Source organism: Penicillium citrinum (genome assembly GCF_028827155.1).
Source record: "Penicillium citrinum strain IBT 23319 chromosome Unknown utg000003l:1.0-4596430.0:1.0-4598250.0, whole genome shotgun sequence".
NCBI classification, from domain to species: Eukaryota; Fungi; Ascomycota; class Eurotiomycetes; order Eurotiales; family Aspergillaceae; genus Penicillium; species Penicillium citrinum.
This window is the reverse complement of record NW_026622688.1, coordinates 4,211,762-4,234,572: the sequence shown is the minus strand read 5'-3', so window position 1 is coordinate 4,234,572 and position 22,811 is coordinate 4,211,762. Positions and strand designations below refer to the sequence as shown.

The 22,811-nt window shown below is 48.9% G+C and overlaps 9 protein-coding genes across 9 annotated transcripts; 4 read left to right on the top strand and 5 right to left on the bottom strand.

The window, feature by feature from the left end:
- Positions 1 to 1,265: 1,265 nt before the first annotated feature.
- N7469_004816 (uncharacterized protein) lies at positions 1,266 to 3,170 on the top strand (the record flags this gene model as incomplete). The annotated part of the gene is made up of 5 exons (XM_056643736.1): positions 1,266 to 1,669; positions 1,757 to 1,867; positions 1,930 to 2,221; positions 2,284 to 2,379; positions 2,478 to 3,170. The coding sequence occupies 5 exons, from the start codon at positions 1,266 to 1,268 to the stop codon at positions 3,168 to 3,170; spliced, it is 1,596 nt and encodes a 531-aa protein (XP_056503148.1).
- Positions 3,171 to 3,834: 664 nt separating this feature from the next.
- N7469_004815 (uncharacterized protein) lies at positions 3,835 to 5,214 on the top strand (the record flags this gene model as incomplete). Its single annotated transcript, XM_056643735.1, has 1 exon — positions 3,835 to 5,214. One exon carries the CDS (start codon positions 3,835 to 3,837, stop codon positions 5,212 to 5,214), a length of 1,380 nt encoding a protein of 459 aa, XP_056503147.1.
- Positions 5,215 to 5,584: 370 nt separating this feature from the next.
- Positions 5,585 to 7,351, bottom strand: N7469_004814 (AGC family serine/threonine-protein kinase; the record flags this gene model as incomplete). Its single annotated transcript, XM_056643734.1, has 1 exon — positions 5,585 to 7,351. One exon carries the CDS (start codon positions 7,349 to 7,351, stop codon positions 5,585 to 5,587), a length of 1,767 nt encoding a protein of 588 aa, XP_056503146.1.
- Positions 7,352 to 8,432: 1,081 nt separating this feature from the next.
- On the bottom strand, positions 8,433 to 9,551 carry N7469_004813 (dihydroneopterin aldolase; the record flags this gene model as incomplete). Its single annotated transcript, XM_056643733.1, has 2 exons — positions 8,433 to 8,630; positions 8,706 to 9,551. The coding sequence occupies 2 exons, from the start codon at positions 9,549 to 9,551 to the stop codon at positions 8,433 to 8,435; spliced, it is 1,044 nt and encodes a 347-aa protein (XP_056503145.1).
- Positions 9,552 to 10,411: 860 nt separating this feature from the next.
- On the bottom strand, positions 10,412 to 11,659 carry N7469_004812 (uncharacterized protein; the record flags this gene model as incomplete). Its single annotated transcript, XM_056643732.1, has 4 exons — positions 10,412 to 10,798; positions 10,872 to 10,968; positions 11,052 to 11,125; positions 11,492 to 11,659. 4 exons carry the CDS (start codon positions 11,657 to 11,659, stop codon positions 10,412 to 10,414), a joined length of 726 nt encoding a protein of 241 aa, XP_056503144.1.
- Positions 11,660 to 13,096: 1,437 nt separating this feature from the next.
- Positions 13,097 to 15,154, bottom strand: N7469_004811 (electron-transferring-flavoprotein dehydrogenase; the record flags this gene model as incomplete). The annotated part of the gene is made up of 3 exons (XM_056643731.1): positions 13,097 to 13,196; positions 13,248 to 14,769; positions 14,854 to 15,154. The coding sequence occupies 3 exons, from the start codon at positions 15,152 to 15,154 to the stop codon at positions 13,097 to 13,099; spliced, it is 1,923 nt and encodes a 640-aa protein (XP_056503143.1).
- A 2,610-nt stretch (positions 15,155 to 17,764) lies between these two features.
- On the top strand, positions 17,765 to 18,759 carry N7469_004810 (TBP family protein; the record flags this gene model as incomplete). Its single annotated transcript, XM_056643730.1, has 4 exons — positions 17,765 to 18,030; positions 18,101 to 18,188; positions 18,268 to 18,682; positions 18,743 to 18,759. 4 exons carry the CDS (start codon positions 17,765 to 17,767, stop codon positions 18,757 to 18,759), a joined length of 786 nt encoding a protein of 261 aa, XP_056503142.1.
- Positions 18,760 to 19,610: 851 nt separating this feature from the next.
- On the bottom strand, positions 19,611 to 21,231 carry N7469_004809 (NAD(P)/FAD-dependent oxidoreductase; the record flags this gene model as incomplete). Its single annotated transcript, XM_056643729.1, has 3 exons — positions 19,611 to 19,917; positions 20,001 to 21,009; positions 21,183 to 21,231. 3 exons carry the CDS (start codon positions 21,229 to 21,231, stop codon positions 19,611 to 19,613), a joined length of 1,365 nt encoding a protein of 454 aa, XP_056503141.1.
- A 494-nt stretch (positions 21,232 to 21,725) lies between these two features.
- N7469_004808 (class I SAM-dependent methyltransferase) lies at positions 21,726 to 22,811 on the top strand (the record flags this gene model as incomplete). Its single annotated transcript, XM_056643728.1, has 2 exons — positions 21,726 to 21,826; positions 21,887 to 22,811. 2 exons carry the CDS (start codon positions 21,726 to 21,728, stop codon positions 22,809 to 22,811), a joined length of 1,026 nt encoding a protein of 341 aa, XP_056503140.1.

Sequence of the window (22,811 nt, the reverse complement as noted above, 5' to 3'; positions counted from 1 at the left end):
CTAGTTCTAGCTCATGCTGTCATGGGCTTAGTAGCAATCTTTGATGGATGCGAAGAATCTCACTAATATACTCAAATTCGAGTCATATTGCGAGACTGAGTGGCTCCTACTGAAATGATATGGCTCTTCCGTCACGATTATTTGATGACTCATTTGCCCTAACTTGCGCAAAGAGTAGTACTCTATACCTATAGAGTACTAGAACATTGAAGGTACACGTCTGCTTTGTTATATGTGCGCTTTCATTATCAAGACTAGATCTACTCATCTTCTATTTCCATCAATCACCGCATCGGTGGTCCCTGTGGCTTACCCAGTTCACTGTCTACTAGTTCTATTAGCATTTTCCTGCCTCGTAATGCATTCCGCAGAACTTTAGAATTCCTATTGCCAGTGCTTATCACCTAGAAAGCCATGCGCAATCTGTGAAAGCAAATAAGTGCCTCATTGGGCTTAATCTTATGCGTTCTGCAAAGAAACAAAGACATAAGTAACAAAAGAGATTTCTCTATGGATGAATAAGATTTCTTTGATCAAAGTAGCAAAAACGCCTGGGCACGGCTCATGGGGTGAGTCCGTCAGAAAGGCTTCTAGAATTCCTGGAGTGAAAATGAGGGATCCCTCCAACTCTCGTGAACGAATTAATATGGGAGTCAGTCGAATGTAGCTCTATTATCAAAATTTTGTGCCCGTCACGGTCATCCAAGTTTGGAAAAGAGCTACAGCCGGGCGTGTCTCGTCGTACTACCTGTTGGAACAGCTACCAGATATCCGTACCTTGTATGTGTGTCATCTAGCACTATCTGATTAACTCAAAGGCTTTGCCTGGGGAGACTTTAAACGTGTTCGGGTATAAACTAGAAGTGTTCATCCTTCTTCAAAAGCCCAGCTGTACATGGTCTCGAGTTTTAAGTATCGAAGGATTGGAACCTTCTGCCCTTTGAAGATATCTTTGAGTCTTTTTTTCTTTGTTCGATATTTAGTTTACATTTCTCAAGTCCTCGAATACCATCAGCGAGTAGTCAGTGTTTCTCTCTCGAAACTAGTACTCGACCGCTTGCTCTTGTTTTCTTTGTTCAGGCGAAGAATGTTCGAGTCTTCTATCCTTTGTCTAGTAGATCTAATCCCAGTGAGTATAAATAAGTCTTTCAAGTTCTTGATCGGACATACTAGTTCCACCTCTTTGGATTTTTGTTTTCAGGCACTAGCTGTACTCCAGATCTCTCCTCTTCCCTAACCTTGGGACTATTGATACATTCGAAAGCATGGGTCGTACATCCGCTCGAAGAAGACTATTCGGCCGTACCTCAAGGGATCGCTATTATTCCGAGCAAAATCCACGGTATGATGATTTCAACGGGCCGTGGTACTCCTGTGAAGCCTCTCCGCGCGATGTGATAATGACAGGGGCCAGTCCTCGTCAAAGCAGACGCTCATCGAAAAGGAAGACTCGCAAGATTGAACATAAAGCCCAGCCCAATGAACACTTCCCTGGTTACCCAGTTTATCTACCCATACTTCCGTGGGATGAGTCTTATATCGGTATTTATCAACCGTATCAAATCCAGCGGCCCCCGCGGAAACAATGGCCCAAGCCATCAAGACCAATTCTCAGGAGGGACGAGTGTCCAATAGGCTGGCATGATCAAGAGCCCGATCTTGACCCTAAGTGAGTGGGCTTGTTTTCGACCTGTATTGAAGACTCATTTGTATTTTCAAAAAAAAAAAAAATTAAAGTACTAATTGCCTGATTTAGTGACATTGAGGCTCAGATCGCTCGTTGCCACGAGAGAATCGAGGACGGTATTTTGCCAGTCGTTTTCGAGCATAAGCTTATTACATTAAACGCGGAAAAAGACACTCGAGAGTACGTACCAAAATCTCAAGAACCACACACTCCGATAAAGATTATTCCTGACCCTCTTATAGCGCTTTGAAGGAAAAGTGGCCCGGGCACAGTTGGGAGGTGGTTCAGCGCTTAGAGAGTCTGGCAGGAATAGAACAATGGCTCATGGATCGAAATGACGACTGTGAACTATTGCCAAATGTAAGGGCTATCACTGCAGCCTACAAAGCAGGGCATCTAGATTTGGTTCAAGGACTAGTGACCTACTGGTACGACGGAAAGCCTCTGACACATCCACGGCCGTACAGCCCCAAGGAGTTCTTGGAAATTGCGAATGCAATTGGCGGTGGTGCAACTGGCTTTTGGGTAGAAGGTGTAAGCGATTCCCAAAAATTCATTCTTCGATTGACCAATGAGTACTAACGGGTGGTTATTAGCTTAATGGGCCGCGCCCTGGTAGAAACAAGGCTGTACAGACTGGTATTCCTTCAACGACTCATCATACGGGGGGAGGTGGAAACACACTTGCGAGTGTAGGTATCTTAAAAAAAGGGGGCTTAGCTTCCAAAGTTCTCAACCTAGCTAAGACTATAATTACTAACTGTTAACTCTCTGTTTACCACGATTTTAGGTACGCGTTGCTATTCGTCTCCCCAATGCACCTCGATGGGCTTATCATGAATTCGAAATGTTGGACGACACAGGATGTGACAACTTTATACTCTTTTACGGCGACCTTGTTCTTCTACAAGACATGGAGGCAGATGCTACTGGACAGGCTGGAACGGGCATTCCTCCTTTAGCAGGCGTCATTACAACTCAACTGGGCGATGGTAGTCTGGCGTACATGTACATCAGGATGCTCGAGGTAGCCATGTTTGGAGACAACAATAGCGGTATGATGACGAATCAAGGTTTGTGGGATCTTGTACAGGTTTCTATTAAAGATGGATACCAAGAAGATTTTCATGATGAGAGAGTCTGTGGTATATGGTCCAGATTCAAGTTATACTCTGGAACATGCCCAGATCAAAGCGGACGGGTGTACTTGAGTGATTCAAGGCCTGGCATGGTAAATGCGGTACCGACCACAATACATGCGCCTCAGTCAAGATATCTGCCTCATGCCGCTGCTTGGCCTCCCCATGGGCATAATCAGCCTATGCCTGTACCAAATGCCAATAGCATTACGACTTCGTTCGATCTGCCTACCGCAACAGGTCCGGGAGTCCCAAAGATTCCCCCTGATATCTTAGCAAGACGAGCTCAAAGACAAGCACAACTAGGACAAGGGCAGGGACAGAGGCAGGGACCGGGTCCTTAAATTATTAGGACTCTTATATTAAGCGTAGAACCATATCTTCCTTTCTTTGGTTTCAATCGAATCTCAAATTTTAATGGGTTTTGTTACATTTAGTTCGCGCTGTGTAGGAGAATATTACTTATTCAAGCTTTTTTTTTTTCTTATAGAATCCAAATCCTTATCTCAAAAAATGGTGGATTTCTCTTTTAATAATACAATTATTGTAGGCTCAAACTGATTCATAAAGTCTAGCCTATACCTTAGTCTGAATTGTGACAAATGCTTCTCATCGAAATGATGCTATACTTCGGCGTTTCGGCCCGAGTTAATCCGCCCCGAGCTTCATTCATCGCTGCAACGACATCCGCGTCGACTTCACCGAATTCTCTTCTTGTCGCGGGGAGAAACCTCTAATTCTCCAACTAATCACCATTCGTCTTATTGAAAAACCGAAACCGTGTCTTGACAACTTACACGGTGGTGCGATGAAAGACCCTGTTATGCGGTAGATTGGTCGAGCCCACTTTCTATTCTAGCCTGGGATAGGATATTATACCACGAAAGCAGAGATAGTCGCCCACGGCGCGCGCCGGCGCGCTTCACTTGCCGATCCGTTAAATTGCGCTTCTTTCTTCTTCTAAATATCACCCTCGGCTCATTTAACCACCAATAACGATCCGCCAAAATGGACCAGTCGCAAATGATCCCCGCGATGCCAAACCCGGTAGTTGCTGCAGCGCAAGAGAAATGGATGTTCACCGACGAGGAGCTCGAGCGCACCCCGACGCGCCTAGACAAAATCGAACGAGAGAAGGAGGACTACATTCGACACCGCGCGGTGGAGTTTATCTGGCAGGTCAGCATGATGCTAAAGATGCCTCCACAAACCTCCATGACAGCTACCGTGCTCATGCACCGGTTTCTGATGAGATATTCCTTACGAGGACAATACCCCGACCAAGCGGGGGACCTCATGCATCCTAAGGTCATTGCAGCTGTGGCACTCTTCGTTGCATTCAAGGTGGACGAGACAATGCGACGGATGAAAGACTTTGTGGTTGCTTGTTGCCGTGTCGCGATGAAGAAGCCCGATATGGTGGTCGACGAACAATCAAAGGACTATTGGAAATGGCGGGACCTGATCCTTCAGAATGAAAGTGTCATGCTCGAGTTCCTCTGCTTCGACCTGCAGCTCGAATCCCCCTATCGAGCGCTATGGGAATACTCCCTCTTCTTCGGGGTCCAGGACAATCGACCTCTACGACACGCAGCCTATGCTTTTCTCAACGACTCCACATACACCGTTCTGTGTCTCCAATTTCCTCCCCGTGTCATTGCTGCGGCCGCTCTCTACGCCGCCGCACGTCACACCCAAGTAGCATTCCCAGACGACTCCCAAAGTCGACCATGGTGGGAGCAAATCGATGTGCGCATCGAAGACCTCATCAAATCTTGCAAACTCATCGTGAAAATCTACGAACGTGTCCAGCAAACCCTTAGCAAGGGTTATCCTGATTTCGCATTCTCGGACACAGACCCTACAGACCCAACTCGCCTATTCAATAGCAACCCTACCTCCTTCGCGCACACACCAAGCCATACCTCCCTCACAACACCTACAGCAACCGGTGAACCCGGCACGCCTAATGGCCGTAAACGGTCTCGTGAACCAGAGTCTCACACCGCAGATCAAAAGCAACCAACACCCGTCCCAGCATCTTTGAATGGAGGACGATCCCCAAAACGCCAACGTACCATATCCCCCATGCCTGGTACAACTCCCGCTTCTACCAATAACTCACAAGCACAACCTCCTCGTCCGCGTATCCCAATGCGAGCAATGGAATCCACTTCGCAGAAACCTGATCTCAACAGTCCACGACCATCCGGTGAAAAAGCTGCATCTACCGCGCCGTCTGCGTCAAATCAAAATCCCAATACCGAGGAAGGCGAGGTCGAAGATGATAAAACGCGTGCACCCGAGTCTGGCGATTCACGAGCTCAGGCTCAAGCACCTCCATCAAATCATGATGAAGCAGGAGGCAGTGAGGAAGGCGAGGTTTAAATTTATAGAATTTATTTTTCCCGTCTCATTTCTTTGGCATGGCATGGAGTCTGTTCGGGATCGAGAGTTCGGTATCTTCTGGGGGGAATGGAACCGCTGTACATCAATTAGTTTCGTCTAAATTATTACTATAACCAATATCTTAACGAGGTTTCAATGACATGAAGAATCAATTTTTCCCTTTCGTCACTACGTATCAAACGGATGAAGGTACGGCATGTATTGTAATAGCTAGGATTCTGTCTGAACGAAACTTGCTAAAAGGAAATGCAAATACCCAGGAATGAACCTGGGTAAGTGAAAATGCTAGAGTCCGAAAACGCCAAGCTAATGAAAGCAAACGTAGCGTGGCATCATCACTGCCATATAGCTACACGCCCGCTGTCATCACGCCTAGGCCATGATCCAGCAACGAGCTAGGCGCCACGAAACTGAATCCACCGAAGGGATCACCCTCACCAGGAGTTTGTCCTGCAACTCCAGATAGTCGAGAATCCTTCCGACCTGGTGCATCGTAAAGGTCATCGAAACCACCAGCAAAAGTAGGACTAAGAGGAATCTGAGTAAAGTCTGCGGAGAAATTTTCTGCCAGAGCTGGATCTGTCACAATGGGTTGGATGGGCGGAACAATTTCGCGGCGTTCAAGTGCAGCCCAGTCAATCTTGCGGAAGAAGCGGTGTTTCTTGATAGTCTGTAAGTCCTTGGGCATGTGATACCCCAGTCGCTTGGCGGGATCCTTGCGCAAAAGACGAATGAGTAGATCTTTCGCATCGGGTCCGATGAAATACGGTATGACGAGTTTTTGCTTGATGATCTTCTCTTGAAGCTTGGTATTATTACCTGCGCGGAAGGGCGGGGAGCCGGTGAGAAGGTCGAAGCCGAGAGCACCCAGAGACCACCAGTCACAGGCTTTGCCGTAAGGCTTGCCCTGGATGACTTCTGGGGCCATGTACTCGATCGTGCCGAGAGAAGAGTTGCAGCGGTCATCGTCGCTGAGAGCGATCTTGCTGAGACCAAAGTCAGTGAGCAGAAGGTGACCCTCTTGGTCGAGGAGACAGTTCTCCGGCTTTAAGTCACGGTAAAGTACGCCGACGTTCTGGTGTAAGTGCTCAAGGGCGAGCACCATTTCTGCCATGTAGAAAGCAGCAGCGTCCTCTTGGAACATACGCTCCATGGCAAGGTGAGTGAATAGCTCGCCGCCTTGGGCGTATTCCAAGATAAGATACAGCTTCTCGTGATCTTGAAAAGCATAAAATAACTTCACCACGAACGGATGGCGATTAACACTCTCCAGTATCATGCGCTCAGTTTTGGTTTGTTCTACCAGCTTCTTGTGCACCGTAATCGACGCCTTCCGGAACTGCTTCTGCGCATATAGCTTGCCGGTGACGACATGGCGAACTAGCAAGACTGTTCCGAAAGAGCCCTTGCCAAGGCAAAGCAAAGGCTCAAAGTCATCAGCAGTCATTTTCCGACAGATTTGACTACGGATGTCGGTGTCGTTGCCGGCAACTGCGCAAGGGCTGGAGCCTTTCGTAGCTTCCTCCTCTTCAACATCTGCACTGACGAAATCTTGGTCAAGGGGTACCTCATAGCTTGTCAAAACTTCTGTCTGGTCGCTGTCAGAATAGACACTCGCATTACTAGGAGTCGCAGAGCACAGCCCTGAGGTACCAGCAGAGGGCTTGCCAGAAAGGCTGAGCGAGTCCAGCTGGAGCTTCAACGCGCTCACGCCATGGCCAGCAGTGGGTTGCACGCGTGGGCTCGCTCCCCCGACTGAAGTAGCCGGTCGCGATTCAGCAGCGCGAGAGCTTGTAGTGGAAAAATCGGAGTCCTCGTCAGCAGAAGCAAGAGGAGTAAAACCGCGGACGGTCGATAGAGCCGGGTCAGCCGGGCCGACTTGCTTCTTCTTCTTCTTTCGGCGCTGTCGACCGGTCATGAGGACTGGGAATGCGGGTGGCTGCATGTCATTCTCTCCATCGGCGGCCATTTGTTTGCGCGGTGACAGCCGATCGCCCATGTGGACATCCGCCCCGTGATGATTGGCCGGAGTGTCGATGGACGGTTGGGCGCTGTCAGCCTGCGGAGTGAACACATCGCCGACGGAAATGTCGTCCTGAGTCTCCGAAGGGGACATGGTATCTTGTTCGCTCGTCAAATGAGCTAGGAATTCGAAATAGTCGCTTCAGTAGTCACGGTACGTCTGGTAAGAATCGCCGACGAGAGTCGACTGATCGATAGGTAATTCGAAGCACACAGCAGTGCAATAAGGCAAATAAATACTCGGGATGTTTAAAAACCTGCCACTTTTCATCCATTGTACACGGTCAGCTTCATTTCATTCATGTTCATGGCATTATGGAGGGGTAATAAGTAGAGCCTTCGCTGAGCCATTTTTGACTAGCACTTTGGCCCCACCAATAATAAACGCAGTAAAACCAAAATTTTTTGGGAACAATTGCGACGAGGTTCAGCTTTCAACGTACTTTAAGAATAGAAATAATTCAGTATGGCTGCTCAGTTCTTTTCAAAAAACAACACCCTTCTTTGGCCGAATGAACGCCAACTCGCAGTTCCCCGAGTAGTTAGTTTTACCGTCCGCCCTTCTTCAGGACGGACCTGGGACCCCTACACAGATCACCTCGCTAACAGCGAAGTCAAGTTTCAGGGCGAGATTGGAGAGCTGAGGATATGCAAGCACGCTGGGCACTTCGGAAGGAGCGCGAGAGAAACCCAAGTCGAGCGCGGTAGGGTTCAAGTTGACCAGTGAGGTGGTCAAGGATGTCGAATTAAGCGAGGATGGTGCAGATAGGCACATAGAGAAGTCACAGAAGAACTGAAATTTTTTTGAAGCTGGTAAAACACGTAGATTTCCCACGGCGATGTGGAAAGGACAAGGCGTGAGTGAGCAAGCTGACGTTCAATTGAAAATCGTCGCTTTGAGGCGGAAATCCGGGGCGGTACTAGTCCCAATGCGGAACTCACGTGAAAATGGATTACTTGGACGCTGATAGGTGGATTTGTAGGAGTACAACGGACATTGGATAGGGATTAGAGATAGGGATAGGGATAGGGAAATTAATGAGAAACAAGGAGAATAATATGAAATCAGAATACATAATGCATAAGTCACTTTTCACTTTTTCGCATTCCATGCGGGTGATCCGATGATCTGGTCCTGCAGGCGATCTAGGCGATCTCGATCTCCATGCACGACATCACCGCCGTGCCACCTCGTGGCTCTCGAAGAATGCTTGAGACCGCGTGATCTCGATTCCGGATCTCTCGACAAATGCCAAGGCACTAGGCTTTTCAACAAGTACGGTCACTCTTTCGTTACCAAAGTCCACAGTGACAATCCGTGCAATGAATGTTGCCAGGGCCTCTACAGTTTGGAACGATGTCTCTTCCACTTTCTGCGAAACAGTTAGCTCAATCTCTAAAGCAATAGAAAAACCATGAGTAGAGCAGGAGTCGTAGGAGATACATACCTCTGCAACGGCCCTTGTCATATCCTGGTAAGTATCGACAACCGTTGACCCCCAAGCCAACTGCCCAGGGCCCTTAAATTCCAACGAGATAATAACCGCCTGTCTCTCAACCCGTTCATGGGAATTAACCCCAAGAATAGGATAGCACCGAATCCCATCAATAGAAAACTCTTCTTCCAAAACAACCGGATATCTTCCAGAAGCCTGTCCAACTTGCACAACATCAGGAAGTTGCGTATATCCCCAAACTGTAATACTGCGATACTTCAACCCTTCCTCCGCGCGCAAAAGCGCCTTAGGGAAATGTAACTCGACCTCGCACTTCCCATAAACATCCTCAATAGGCCAAGAAGCAGGTGCAGGCGTCGCAGGCGCTCCAGAGAAACTATTCCGCGGGCTCTGATGCACATGCGTCATTCTACGTACACCCGCCGCCGTCTCATCCAGTAAACCGAGGCCGCAATTCGCGACAATTCCCGCGGTGACGCGTGGATCTTGACCTACAGCTTTGGTCTTCATTTCCTCACGCTGCGTGCCCTCCACGCTGACCATGTACTTGTGTGGATGGTCGGATGATGAGCTGTGATGCGCCATGTCCCGAATATCTGACTCCAGACGACGGAAAAGTTTACCGTAGTCGAGGGAGAGGGATACATCATCTGCGCCTGCTGCTGCAATTGCTGAGGAATAGGAGAGTTTCAGCGTTGCGGTACAAGGCTGAGCTTTATCCGGGCGATGCCATGGGTCTGGAGCTGCGGGGAGGGGTAGCTCGATGTCGCGGAGGCGAACGCTGTCCAGAACTGGGGGGACTGGAGGGATATGAATTGCAGGTCTTTGTCCTGTCATTATGGTTGAGTTCTGTAAGCGGTTTGATCCGGAGGAATGTCGAGTTACAGCTATGGAGGGGTGAAGTTGAGCGGGGGGGGCGGGAGTTTTTTTTGGGCGGGGCTGCAGATCATGCGGGACTGGAGCTGTCTCCGTCTTAAGTTTTCCGATCCACAACTTTGATATACTTTGTGAACCCATCCGTAGTATTTATGCAACTATTCATACTTATGGCATCGTCTCTGCTTCTGTCTGATATGATACTATTAGAGGTAATGCTCTGGAACTTTGTCTGTCGATTGCGGGCTAATAGTAGCTATATGTATGAATGATTAGCAGCTAATCATGACCGTGGGCACCATCTACCCGAGGTTTCCTCAAAGGAGATCAGCCCAACCAATTCTCACTTTGAGTAAGGAATGGTCTGCCTTCATCTGCCTCGTCCTTGGAACCTTCGATATTTGTAGATGTTGGCCTTAATGGACAACTGCGAAAAGGGAGAAGGAAGATGAAAATAAAAATGACAGGAGAAGAGAAGAAAATTCAATCAATGCATGAATCATCTGAAAAGAGAAGAAAGAAAAGATCCAGTACAATTGACCATGGTCAATAAAGTACCACGGAAATATATCCAGAAAAGGTGAACCGTCGAGATCCAATCACAGAGGAGGGAGAAAGGTGCTTCAGGAAATCATTGAACTACTGAAAAAGAGCACGTTGTAACCTTGGCCGATGGAAGTTGAAAAAGAATCGTTGGTACCATGAAATCAGAAAAGTCAATACGATACGAGTCGGGTATTGCGTGTGGAAGGGAAGAGTATAAGTAAAATCATCTGCAAAGAACGCATCCAAGCGGATTTTAAGGTTGAATGATAGGCGGATTACCAGTAGCGAGGGCGATCATACGGGACATACTCCCCTCTAGGCGGAGAACGAGGACGTCCATACGGAGCTCGAGCCGCTAGATACGGATCATCGTAGTGGCGTGGAGGAGGTGGAGGCCGGGCATCATAGGGGTCCTCGTAGGGACGACGTGGGGGAGGGTAATCTTCCATCCGAGGGCGAGGGGGAGTGCGACGTCCATATCCATCGCGGTCGTAATACTCGCGCCGAAGCGGGATGGGTGACCGTTCACGATAATGGTCCCGGGGGCTGTATCCTCGAGGAGCCGGGAACCTTCGGTCATATTCATCCATGGGAGGGTATGGCCGACGTGGGGAACGAGACCGATATGGGTCCCGGTAGGGACGGTCTTCATGACTCTGTATCTGGAAACGGATGAGACGAGGTCCTTGTGTATTTTATCCTTGAATCCAGGGAAATTGAAATGGGGCTCCTTACATCCGCAATGCAAGTCACGCGTGAGCCTTTAAACTCTCGCTGATCCAGCTTCTCCACGGCTGTTTTGAGGTCGTTGGCGGTTTCGAATTCAACAAACCTTTATGGTCCTTGTCAATTTGGGGAGCTTCTTAGGGGAAAGGGAAGCCAAGCCTGGCTCGGGGATGCGAATGGTAAACCCACCCTCTTCCTTGTTCACGGCCAGTTTCCGAATAAACGACATCCAGTCCAGACTGTCGAGCGAAGTCTTTCAGGTCCTATCGAATGGTGAGTCCAGGTCCAGGAAGAAAATGTCCGGGTAAGTCCAGGTGTAAGTTTCGGGGTGGTTTCTACGTCCTGGGCAAGGGCAACAGGATCCAGATATGGTCTTTAACGCAGGAGAGAGGTCTCCTAGTCCTCGAAATATTCGTCAATGCTACTCTGACTCGGGTCCTGGGAGAGGATGGATTCCGAGCCCAAGCTCAAGCTCAGAGTTCAATGCGAGAGGGTTACCATCAATCCAAGGACAAGGGATCTGTGACTCGGCAAAATAGACCGTAGAGGATGTAGGTGCAGGTGGAAAGAGGTGGCCATGGGATGGGGAATCCGGGATATCCAGAGAGGGATAGATATGGACTGCTAACCTGCCAACTTGTTTCTGGAAGACCGGAAATTTGCATCCGGAACATAGTACGGCGTGGGCGTGGGAGAGCGGGACGGTCCGGGGGCCCAGGGAAGTTCTCCTTGCGCCGGGGACCACGAGCGAATTGCACGGTGAGCCGCTCGCCTTTGAAGTCGCTACCATCTGTCATGGTAGATTTGTAAGTAGCTTATCATGATCTTATCCACCAAGTGATACATACGAAAAGCTAGAGATATTTGTCAGTCCAAAGAGATGGGGTAAAAATCTATGCGAGTATAGTTATCCAAGGGCCATACCGGGCACGACGTCACGAGCGTCCATAGCATCTTCGTACTCGATGAAGCCGAAGCCATTCATCAACTTGATTTCGGTGATCTTACCCGATCCATGGGTACTGAAATGCTCCTCAATGTCCTGCTTAGTGACTGCCAATATTGTCAACTATAAATTCATAAACTGAAGTTCGGGATCCCAACGCTTCCAAATCAAGTCACCTCTTCCAGATAGGGTCCTCGAAAATGGATCAGAATGGACCCTCGGATGGAAGTGGGCCACTGGTAGCTCTCGGCGTGGGCCGCAGGGAAACCATAGGCGCAAGTCCGAATAACGCTCAAAGTCGACATGCATGGGAATCAAAGTAACAGGATATTAGGCAACATACCATTGCGGGGAAGGTTCCCAAGATAGAGTCTAGTGGATGATACTTCCGTCATGACTCTGGATCGTCACGGGCACGATGGGATGGGGGGCCCGTCTTCTGATGGTTAAAAGTTTGGTAAGCTCAAAAAGCCAAAAAGGAAAAAGGGTCAGAAACAAGACGGCCGACCGGACAGTGGAAACACGGTCGAATCCGTGAAAGACTGAGAGAGAGCGGCAAGGGTTATGCTCTTCCCCAACAAAAAGAGAAGTTGGGCTAATAAGTCGGGTAGACACGCACCGATAAAAAAAAAAGGATGAAGATGGATGGAAAGGGAAGAAATGCAAATCAGAAAAGGTAAAAAAGAAGGAGGGGAAAAAGAAGAAGACGAGGAAGAACAACAAATCTGGCGGTGGGCGCTTGGGGGGAAATTCCGCCTCACTTTTCTTTTTGGTGCTGTGACCGCTATGATCCACGTGTCCCCCACTCTTCAAAATACGGTGTCTTGGGGAAAAGAAGATGAGTTATTCTATGTTGTAATTGTATATTTGATTTAAGCAATCGGGGGAGTTTAGTAGAAGGCTTACTATGTAAAGGGGCAACCGACTAGTGAGCAAGTCTGGGTTTACGGTAGATCCCGCCTCGTGGACCTCCACCCTCCATTCCACGGTTCTGCCCGTCCTGGTCTCTCCCCGTGGGGGGAACGAGAGGAGGAAGTACTGTACTATGAATGTAATGGAATGAAAATAATACAAAAGGTCAAAAGTACGAGAATAGGTCGGTGAGGTGGCTATGGCAGAATGAAAATGACCGCTTTTCTTGGTATTCAGGTTATGTACAATACAGGAGGCTCAGGCCCGAGACTATCTTCTTAGAAACAATAGAAACAATAGATATAAATGGGGGTGGAAAAGGGAAGAAACGAAAAAGAAAGGGAATCTACTAGATATCAATCGGAAACCCAAGTATCTAGGTCATCGAATACTTGGGTCCCTCCCCACCTTGGGGAGTCTGCCAGTTGATATCTTGAGTAGGCACCTTGATATCACAGGTCTTGCAGTGGATGCAGCTAGAAAGGAGTCAGCATTTTGAAAAAAAAAAAAGGATAAAGCCAACTTACTTTTGTGAGTTAATTTGGAACCGAACTCCATGTTCCTTGCTGGGATCCTCGACATACTCATACACACCCGCAGGACAGAACCGGTTTTCGACACCCTTATACACGGGCCAGGCAATATCCTTGTGCTTGTCCCAGTCCTCTACCTGCAAATGAACTGGTTGGTCCTCCTCGTGATTGGTACCAGTGCGGCTGACACTAGTCAGAATATCGAAGGTAATTTCACCGTCAGGCTTGGGGTATTCGATCTTATTGCATTGAGAGGCCGGTTTGGTCGCAGCAGCATCAGTACCGTGGTGGTTGAGAGTCCAGGGGACGCGGCCCTTGAATATGTAGGCCTCCAATCCAGAGTACATCAATCCACCAAAGAAACCCAGAGGGCTATTGAATGAGGGACGTATGTTGCGCACTTCCTTCAACTCCTTCCAGATCCACGATTCCCGGAGAGCCTTCTCATAATCGAACAAAAACACGGTACCACTATCCTCCTCACCCTGCAGAGCTGCAAACGCAGACTCGGCAGCCAGCATACCAGACTTCATTGCAGTGTGAGTACCCTTGATTTTGGGGACATTCAGGAAGCCAGCAGTGTCACCAATCAAAGCACCACCGGGGAAAGCACACTTGGGAATGGATTGGAAACCTCCCTCGTTCAGTGCGCGAGCAGCATAAGATATACACTTGCCTCCTTCGAGAACCTCTCGAATCATGGGATGCTGCTTATACTTCTGGAACTCTCCGTATGGTGACAGCCACGGGTTAGGGTAGTCCAATCCTACTACCAACCCAATACTCACCATGTTGTCTCCAAAGTGATACATCCAGCCTCCACCGTAGGTATCCTTAGGCAGAGGATAACCCATAGAGTGTGTAATGGCACCCGAGTTGAACTTCTCGGGCTGAATTTCCCAAACTTCCTTGATTCCAAGACCGTAGGTCTGTGGCTGGCTGTCCCGGCGCAGGTCGAACTTCTTGATAACCTGCTTCGTCAAGCTGCCATGGCAACCCTCACCGAGAAGAGTGACACGAGCATGGAATTCCATCCCACGTTCAAAGGTATCCTTGGGCTGTCCATCTCGTCCAAGACCAAGGTCATTGGTCGCAACACCCTTTACTGAACCGTCGGGCTTGTAGACAACTTCACTGGCTGCGAATCCGGGATATATCTCTACCCCAATCTCTTCAGCTCGCTCGCCCAGCCAGCTGGTCAACGCACTCAAACTGACAATGTAGTTTCCCTCATTGTGCATTTGAGGAGGTGTGGGTAAAGGAAAAGAGGATTTCTCGGTCAAAAAGCGCATCTTATCGCCCTTAGCAGGAGTTGCACCTTCGAAGCGCGAAGGGTTGTCCTCAGACAACCAGTCGGGCAAAAGCTCATTCAGTGCAGTGGGTTGAAGAACATTTCCAGAAACAATATGGGCACCCAACTCGCCGGCCTTTTCCAGCAAGACCACCCGGAATTCCTCATTACCAGCATCGTTGGCCAACTGTTTCAAACGAATGGCGGCGGCAAGACCGGCGGGACCTGGAGTGATCACAGCTGTGTTAGACTAGTACTGATAATGTGTTTTCTTTCTATCTTTGGTGCCTTGAAGAGTGGTTAACATACCACCACCGACAATACAAACGTCTACCTCGTCGAATTCCCGATCCAATGATCGCGGATCAAAGTTGCCATTCTCGTCTGTGAACCGCCGTGATACGGATTGTGAGAAGGCTCTGGTTTGGTTAGGAGGGAGGAAGGATGCAGAGCGATTAGATAGACGACGGCCGGGGTTCGAGAAAAGAGTAGCGGGGAAACGGGCTGGAGAAGCCCGCGCGATGATGGAGGGGGAAGCTCGAGGCAGGCGAGCCGAAGCTGTTCGCATTTCGCGCCTCAGCAGAGGCAGGACGGTAGCATTGGACGCCATCGTGGAGAAACCTAATGGCTGAAGTGTAGAGAGTATAGAGTAGAGAAGAGTAAACTACCGAAACACTAGCATGACCGTTCCAAGCATGCAAAGAGTGTTTTACTAATAACCCTGGGTGATTCGAGATGAGATCGAACTGCCTTGAATAGCCGAGTGACAATCAAGGCCGCAGCCGAACTTTTTGCTTGCCAAAACGCCGAAAACCGCCTACCCGAGGCTGACATCGGACCAATCAGTGTTGAGCTGATGCGAATCATCGTCGCCGCGTTGGGACCCCAATTTGGTTCACCGAGTTGATAGTTACTTAACATCCAGATTATTAAGAATCGCCGAGCAATCGAGTAGCGGTCGATCATGATCGAGCCTCTATTCGCTCTACTATGTACATATATCTATGCCTCTATATAAATAGGAGTAAATTTATTTTTATTTATCGGTGGACAGGTTAGAGACTGAATATTTCGACGCCTGTCGATTCAGGCACTCAGTAAGAAAAGAATCACGCGCATCACATGCTACCGGACACGGTATTCGTCGCCGTGGACGGGATCTCCGAGAACCCTAGGTAACTCCATACCTAATTAGTACCAGTACTTTTAAGTCAAAAGAAAGTTATCAGGCTTTCAATATGGATGTAGACTTTTTGGTTGACATCATCGATGATCATGACCACAGCTTCCGGCCTCCGCGACTCGGCCATGCGGATTTGACGGGAAACCGAGCTTAATTCAAAAAGTACCTTATCCGTCACACCGCTTGGGACAAACTCTAGGGAAAGGAACTACAGAACGCAAGACTGGCGATCGACGTGATCCAAACGTGATTCAATGTGATTACGGTGTCATGGTTCTGGAATGTGACGGATGGGAGGTATCAGAGCACTGGGCGGTATGGTATTCAGCATACCGCGTTCCCATACAAAAATGAGTCGATGGACGGTAATATTGGAGTCAACCAGATACGAACCAGCCAGGCAAACACGCGCCGAGTTGACAGACTAGAGATCGGCGCATTATGAGATTCGTCCAAAGGCTTGGCGAGCGGTGGAGTCACAAAATTGGCGCCACCACTCGCCCAAATCGACCAGCTCCGTCAAAATGTCAAACGGACACCTGTCCTTTCTTTGTGTGGAATTCCAACATCAACCCAGTCAAGACAACAATGAGAACAGAAAGACTGGGAAAGAATGAGCTGTGATAGTGTGTACTGTATATGCGTCAGTTCAGATCTGTTAGTGAGTCAAACATTTATTGGTGGCGACAAGGTGACTAGTCAAAAAGTTGGCTATCATCCCAGGTCATTTTCCAAGCTGGGCGCTTGGGTGGGAGAAGGAAGAGGAGATGGATGGAACGAATTTTTGTTCAGTTGCCTCCGTTTAAAGCGGCGAGAGGATAGCGCGTCGTACAGGGAGTGACCGAGAACAGTCAGACGTGACTATTGGATAGCGTCAGGAAGGATGGGGTGGGCCCGACTATCAGCTGCAGGAGGCCAGCGGACTGGACGCCCACTGGCTGCAACCGTGGCGCCGCGGAGGATAAAAGCAAGGGCGGTACAGCCAGTCACAAACGAATACTGTAGAAAGTGGATTCAATACTCTAGGGTAAATAACCAATAAAGGAGAGGTCTTGGTTTTCTTGAATCTAACTGGACGATAGACCCACCTCGAGCCGCTAGAAGGGCGAAACGAAAAGAACAAATCGTCGCTGCTTTTGCCGCCACCAGCGGGCCCAGCCTCCCCTGACGCGGGCTGTGACTCAGCACTATATAAAGGCCCAACCTCCCACTCCCCAAACATCTTTGGGATTCCCGTCTCGGTCTTGGCACTCCCTTATCTTCTTCCCGCCCTCCTTCCCTCCCCCCGCAGATCTATTCTCTGCTCTACTAATAACGTGATCTTCTTTTTTTCTTTTTTTTGATCGAAGATCCTTCTCCGGGAAAGAAGCCTCATTCTTTTAATTTGACAAAATTAAAAGAGAGGAATAAAAAAAAAAAAAAAGAGTATTCCTAGGTACTTTCCAGTATCCAGGTTTCCGGGCTTACCTAAAACGGAAGCTTGTCCTGTCAAAAGGTCTTGCTTCATCACTCTCATTCAGATCGATTCGCAGATAGAACCCCCCCCAAATCTCAATTCAAAAAAAAAGCAGTGTGAGAAAATACCTTGAAACGCGAAACAAAAAAAAAGTTTTCTTGTTGTTGCCTCTGCTATAATCCACTCTTCCATCTGCGATCCTTTCTTTGAAAACACTTCAGTGTGCTTTTCTTCCTTGCTCTAAACACTATCTGGGTCTTTATCTGCGATCTGAAGATTCGTGTTACCATCACTTCGCGATCCAACAGTCTGTAGGGGGATACATTGAGTTGTCCATCTCCCGTGAAGTTGGTAAGGCTTTTCCCTGCGCACCACATGATTCTGCCATCACTTACCGCCACTGCCCTCGACACCTGACTTCCACTTCTGAATGCCTCACTGCCTCATCTCACTATTATTCGCTCCACTGAGTTGATCGCAAGACTAACTCTCGTCGCTTCCATTTCAGTTGTTGTCTGAATCATCCACTTGAACTGTTCTTGTCTTCTTTGATCGCTCACGATCGAGAAGTGGTACTCGAGATGGATTCTCTCACCACTCACCCATCCACCGCCACTCAGGCGCGTGCTTTCACCTCTGCTTCGTCGCTTTCTTTCCCTGGTGGCGCAGGCGATTTGACACCCCCGTCCTCTGTGAAAGAGATCCAGGGTCAACCCGGCGCTCCCATCGCGCATGATCAACAGCAAGTTGGAGGAAATGCCACCAACGGCAACGGGGTGACTCCCGCTACTCCGGCTGCGACCCCGGGTGCAACGACTGGCGGCTCTGGTATTGTGCCGACCTTGCAGTGAGTATACTCTCTCTTGGTATTTCGTTCTCCCAGCGAGATCACAGGCTGAACATAATCGCTCCTAAAGAAACATCGTGGCTACTGTCAACCTTGACTGCCGCTTGGATCTGAAGACCATCGCGCTGCACGCTCGCAACGCCGAGTACAATCCAAAGGTATATTCCACACCTCCCTGAGATTGTCTGCACATTCAGGGTACAGTGTGGCTGAACTGGTCTTTTTTTTTCTGCATAGCGTTTCGCCGCCGTGATCATGCGTATCCGTGAGCCCAAAACCACCGCTCTGATCTTCGCCTCGGGCAAGATGGTTGTCACTGGTGCCAAGTCAGAAGACGACTCGAAGTTGGCCTCCCGCAAGTACGCGCGTATCATCCAGAAGCTTGGCTTCAATGCCAAGTTCACAGACTTCAAGATTCAGAACATCGTCGGTTCCTGCGATATCAAGTTCCCCATTCGTCTTGAGGGTCTGGCATCTCGCCACCACAACTTCAGTTCTTACGAGCCTGAGTTGTTCCCCGGTCTTATCTATCGCATGATGAAGCCTAAGATCGTGCTTCTGATCTTCGTTAGCGGTAAGATTGTCCTCACTGGCGCCAAGGTGCGTGAGGAAATCTACCAGGCTTTCGAACTGATCTATCCTGTGCTCTCTGGTATGTCCTGTTGCTCAATATGACTACTTTGTCCAGCCATGGCTAATCAAGTTCCTGCAGATTTCCGCAAGGTTTAATGAGATACTCTAAAGGAAGATCATTGCGTCTTCGCATTCCACCCCCCGTGTATTATCAAAACATCTTTACCATTCGTCTCGTGCGACTGTTGTCGGTTGTCATTTGCCTTTGCTGGTCTTCGTGTCCCAGAGTGTGCCTACGGCCCGACCTCTCGCCTCGCCTTCGGGCTTTTTTCCCTTTTTTGATTTCTTTTTTTCTTTTTTCTTCCCTCACGATTTTTCATGCAAGCATAGTATGGCGTTTTAGCGATATGGATGATCCCCGGTTTGCGTCATCATTCGACTCTTTACACTTAGATTGCTGCACACCGCAGTGAGGCGGTTTGTGCGCTGGTCGATGGCTGCCTCTTTTTAATCCTCTTTCTTGCTCTTCAGCCATGCTCGTTGATGGGGCAACTCGTCGCGGGCCCAAAAAAATTATGATGTGCCCTTGGTCCTTCGTTCGATGGACTGAAAGGATGAGGCGGCTTTTGCCGTCTAGCTTCGTTATCTCAATGAAGATCTACTATGAAAAAAATGTGCCCTCTGGTCACTGTAGCTTTATTTCGTATTGTACTAGACTAGACGTAGCCGTGTCACTGATAATTGAAGGTCGTCTCTGCTAAGACGAACATGATGTCCACAAGTGTTTCGTCTTATTGATTGCCCAATCAATATGAAGGAAGACCGTAGTATACGTACTCCTGTTCAAATGGTACGTTTGTAGATCGTTGCCGACTCTTCCAATATGAAGTGACGACAATGCTGTCATGATTGAACTCCTACTACCGGCAGTATATACTTGTGTCTAGTCACATCTGATCTAAATATACAATCTCCTCTATGCAGGAATGTGGTATACACCTAGCCATCTACAACGCACTCCCCCGTGAGGCCTTCTTAGTCTTCGCTAGTTCCTCTTGCAAATTGGAGTTCCTTGCCCCAGATCTACTTCCATCTCCATCGAAAAGGTCGTCCGTGACGGATCCCGGGGAGGTAGTGTTGGCCTCCGTCCACTCCCACAGCTTTTGCAACTCAGGCTCCAACGTACCCTCCATCGCATCGACAATTTTATCTCCAAGGACAGGGAAGAACTTGTAACCATGTCCGCTACCACCGGTCGCAAGAAATAGTCCTTCATACGCAGGGTGGTACGAAACAATGAAATCTCCGTCGGGGCTGCACAAAAGTACATTAGTATCATGCAACATTCCGTTTCGGAATAATCTGAGCTGTTCACATCAGGGGCACGATAGACTTACGTATCAGTATACCAGCAAATCCTGGTATCAGCAAATGGTCTCTCCACAAATCGAGGTAGCAATTGCTTCAACGCTTCTCTGAACGCTTCCTGACCTTCCAGAGGAACTGGTCCACCGGTCTCAGGCAAACTGACAGACATGGTCTCTTTAGACCCAGTAGCACCAGGCACAGGAACAGTGATCGGATTCCGGTAGCCATAAGCATGACGCGCAATCTTGAGTAAATTGTCGCGGGGTGGAATGATGAAGATACCCGTTGCAAAGTTCAAGATTGTAGGAAGATTCTCCAGCTCTCGTTGCTCGGCATCACTGATTTTGATATACGCAATTGCCTGACCCGTCGCTACAGCCTTGCCGCGCAAATCAACTAGTCGAGATGACCAGGCACCGGTCGCTAAAACCACCAAGTCCGCCCTCAGCGTTGTCCCGTCGTCTAACACAACACCCTTTGCGCGCGGTTTACCCTTGTCTTTGCCGGACGATGCAGATGCAGTCTCATCAAAAAGGACTCGTTCCACATTTCCATGAACAAAATCGACCTTCCCGTCCTTATCAAGCAATTGCTTCGCAAACGCAACACTTGCTCCGGCATCAGACCATCCAGATCCCCAATTCACATAACCACCCGCAACATCCAAGTCCTCACCATACGGAGGAACAACAGAGAGCACATCCTTCTTCGTAGGAAGGAAAACGACCTTATCTCCCTCAATCTGGCGCACATTGTTGTAGCTCTTGCGCGCATATTCCTTTGCGCTTACACTGTCAGCCGGGTAGACCAGCAGTAGACCATTCTGAGTGTATCGACCCTGTTCACCCCAGGCAGTGCTGCGCCATTTTTGAATTGCGGTCGCTGCAAGCTTGGAATATGCTGCGTTGGCGTAGTCCGATCGCACAATCCGAGATGTGTCAACGGAGGACCCATGCGGGTTTGGAATTGTCGGTGACGATTCTACCAGTGTTATCTGGGCATTGGGATGTCGCTGTCTCAACGAGAGAGCCGTGGATACTATAATATATTAGTGGGAGTATTCACAGTCAAGACGATGCGATTTGTGAAGGTCAGGGAAGGGGGGGGGGGAAATGAATCATTGGAAATACGGATGAGAGGGGCTGGGGTAATTGGGGTTTGATTTTCTGGGGTTGAATTGTGTGTGATTGTCGTGGGTGAAAACAACTTACGTCCGAAGACTCCTCCACCTACAATGAGGATATTAGGAGGGATATCCATATCAATTGGGCTTAATGGATTTTGGAATGAACTTGGGTGGTTTTTCTTCTGCGGAGAATCGTGGACGTTGAATTGTCTATGCTCGATTTCCAATGGTCTTTTTGCCTCGTGGCCCACTACATGACTATCAAAGCCCGATAACGGACTCATTTTTCGGCTTCCGCCCCGAGATCCATCGGAATTGGAGCTTTCATGCACTTATCTTGTCGGCACCGAGATTCGCGCGGCTGAGCTTGTGTATGCATTGGTAAAGAGTGTTATCGATGACAGTACTATCTTTTCGACTTTAAGAAATTGTTTTTTGTTTTCTTTTTTGGGATACCCGGCTTCATTGATCGCGCATTGCGACGCGCTGGGAAATTTTCGTCCGGGGGTGATATCGCCAGACCACTTCGAGAGTTCAATTTCCCAAGGAGGAAGTGAAGTCTGACCTTGTTTTTGAATCTCAGCCGAGTCCTATAGTTACTATGGCTTCAATACCCGGCACACTCACCATGCACACGTTCCGGTTAGGGAGGGCATCCTCGCGAACTCCAAAGCCTTTGATTACCAGTCGAGGAGTTCAGAGCAGGGTTCCTCGCCAAAGACGATCAAAGTAAGTCAGTCTTCTTTCTATATGGGCACTTACTCCAAACATGTGTAGCTAACAGATTAGCCCAAACACACAAGCGCCACCACGCAAACAATTCAATCCTGAGATCCAACGTTTCCAAGAACGCTACGAGCGAAAGGAATCCGCGGCTGCACCTCATGGGATTCCCATTCGAGTCTTAACCTTTATGGGTATCACTGTACTCGCAATTAGTACCTACACAGGGTACCTCTACAGCTCGTACCAGCAAGAAGTCCGCAAGGCGCAGGCACTCGATATCCCAGCCGACGTCTCAGACCGGTACAACAGTACCGCATCAAATTTTGACGCCGAAGTCGACCTCTCTGAGAAAGCAATGGGTCTGGGCAAAAAACGCGCAGATCTGATCCGCCTTGCGCGCGGGGATGTACTTGAAGTTAGCTGTGGTACGGGGCGTAACGTGAAATTCTACGATTTAAAAGAACGGCGTGGAATGGATGATCAAGGACGCGCAGCGATACTTGGTTGTCGGTCTGTAACGTTTGTCGATCTCAGTCCTCAAATGGTTGATATCGCCAAGGAGAAGTTCAACGCAGCGAATCCCGAATACACGCGCGTTGCTTTCCGGGCTCAAGATGCCGCAGCTGTTACGGTGGAATCTCCCGCGAAGGTACAGGCTGGTAAGGGGTATTTTGACACTGTCGTGCAAACGATGGGTCTTTGTTCGATGCCGGATCCTGTGGGGACTTTGCGGCATTTGGGGGAGATAACAGAGCCGGAGCATGGGCGTATCTTACTACTGGAGCATGGACGGTCACACTACGAGTGGTTAAACCGGATCTTGGACAATCTTGCGCCTTTACATGCGGATAAGCATGGATGTTGGTGGAATAGGGATATTGGGGCAATTGTGAAGGAGAGTGGATTGGAGATTGTCGAGGAGAAGAGGTGGCATTTTGGAACGACATGGAGGTATATTCTTCGTCCGAGGCCGAGTGGTCAGAGTTGA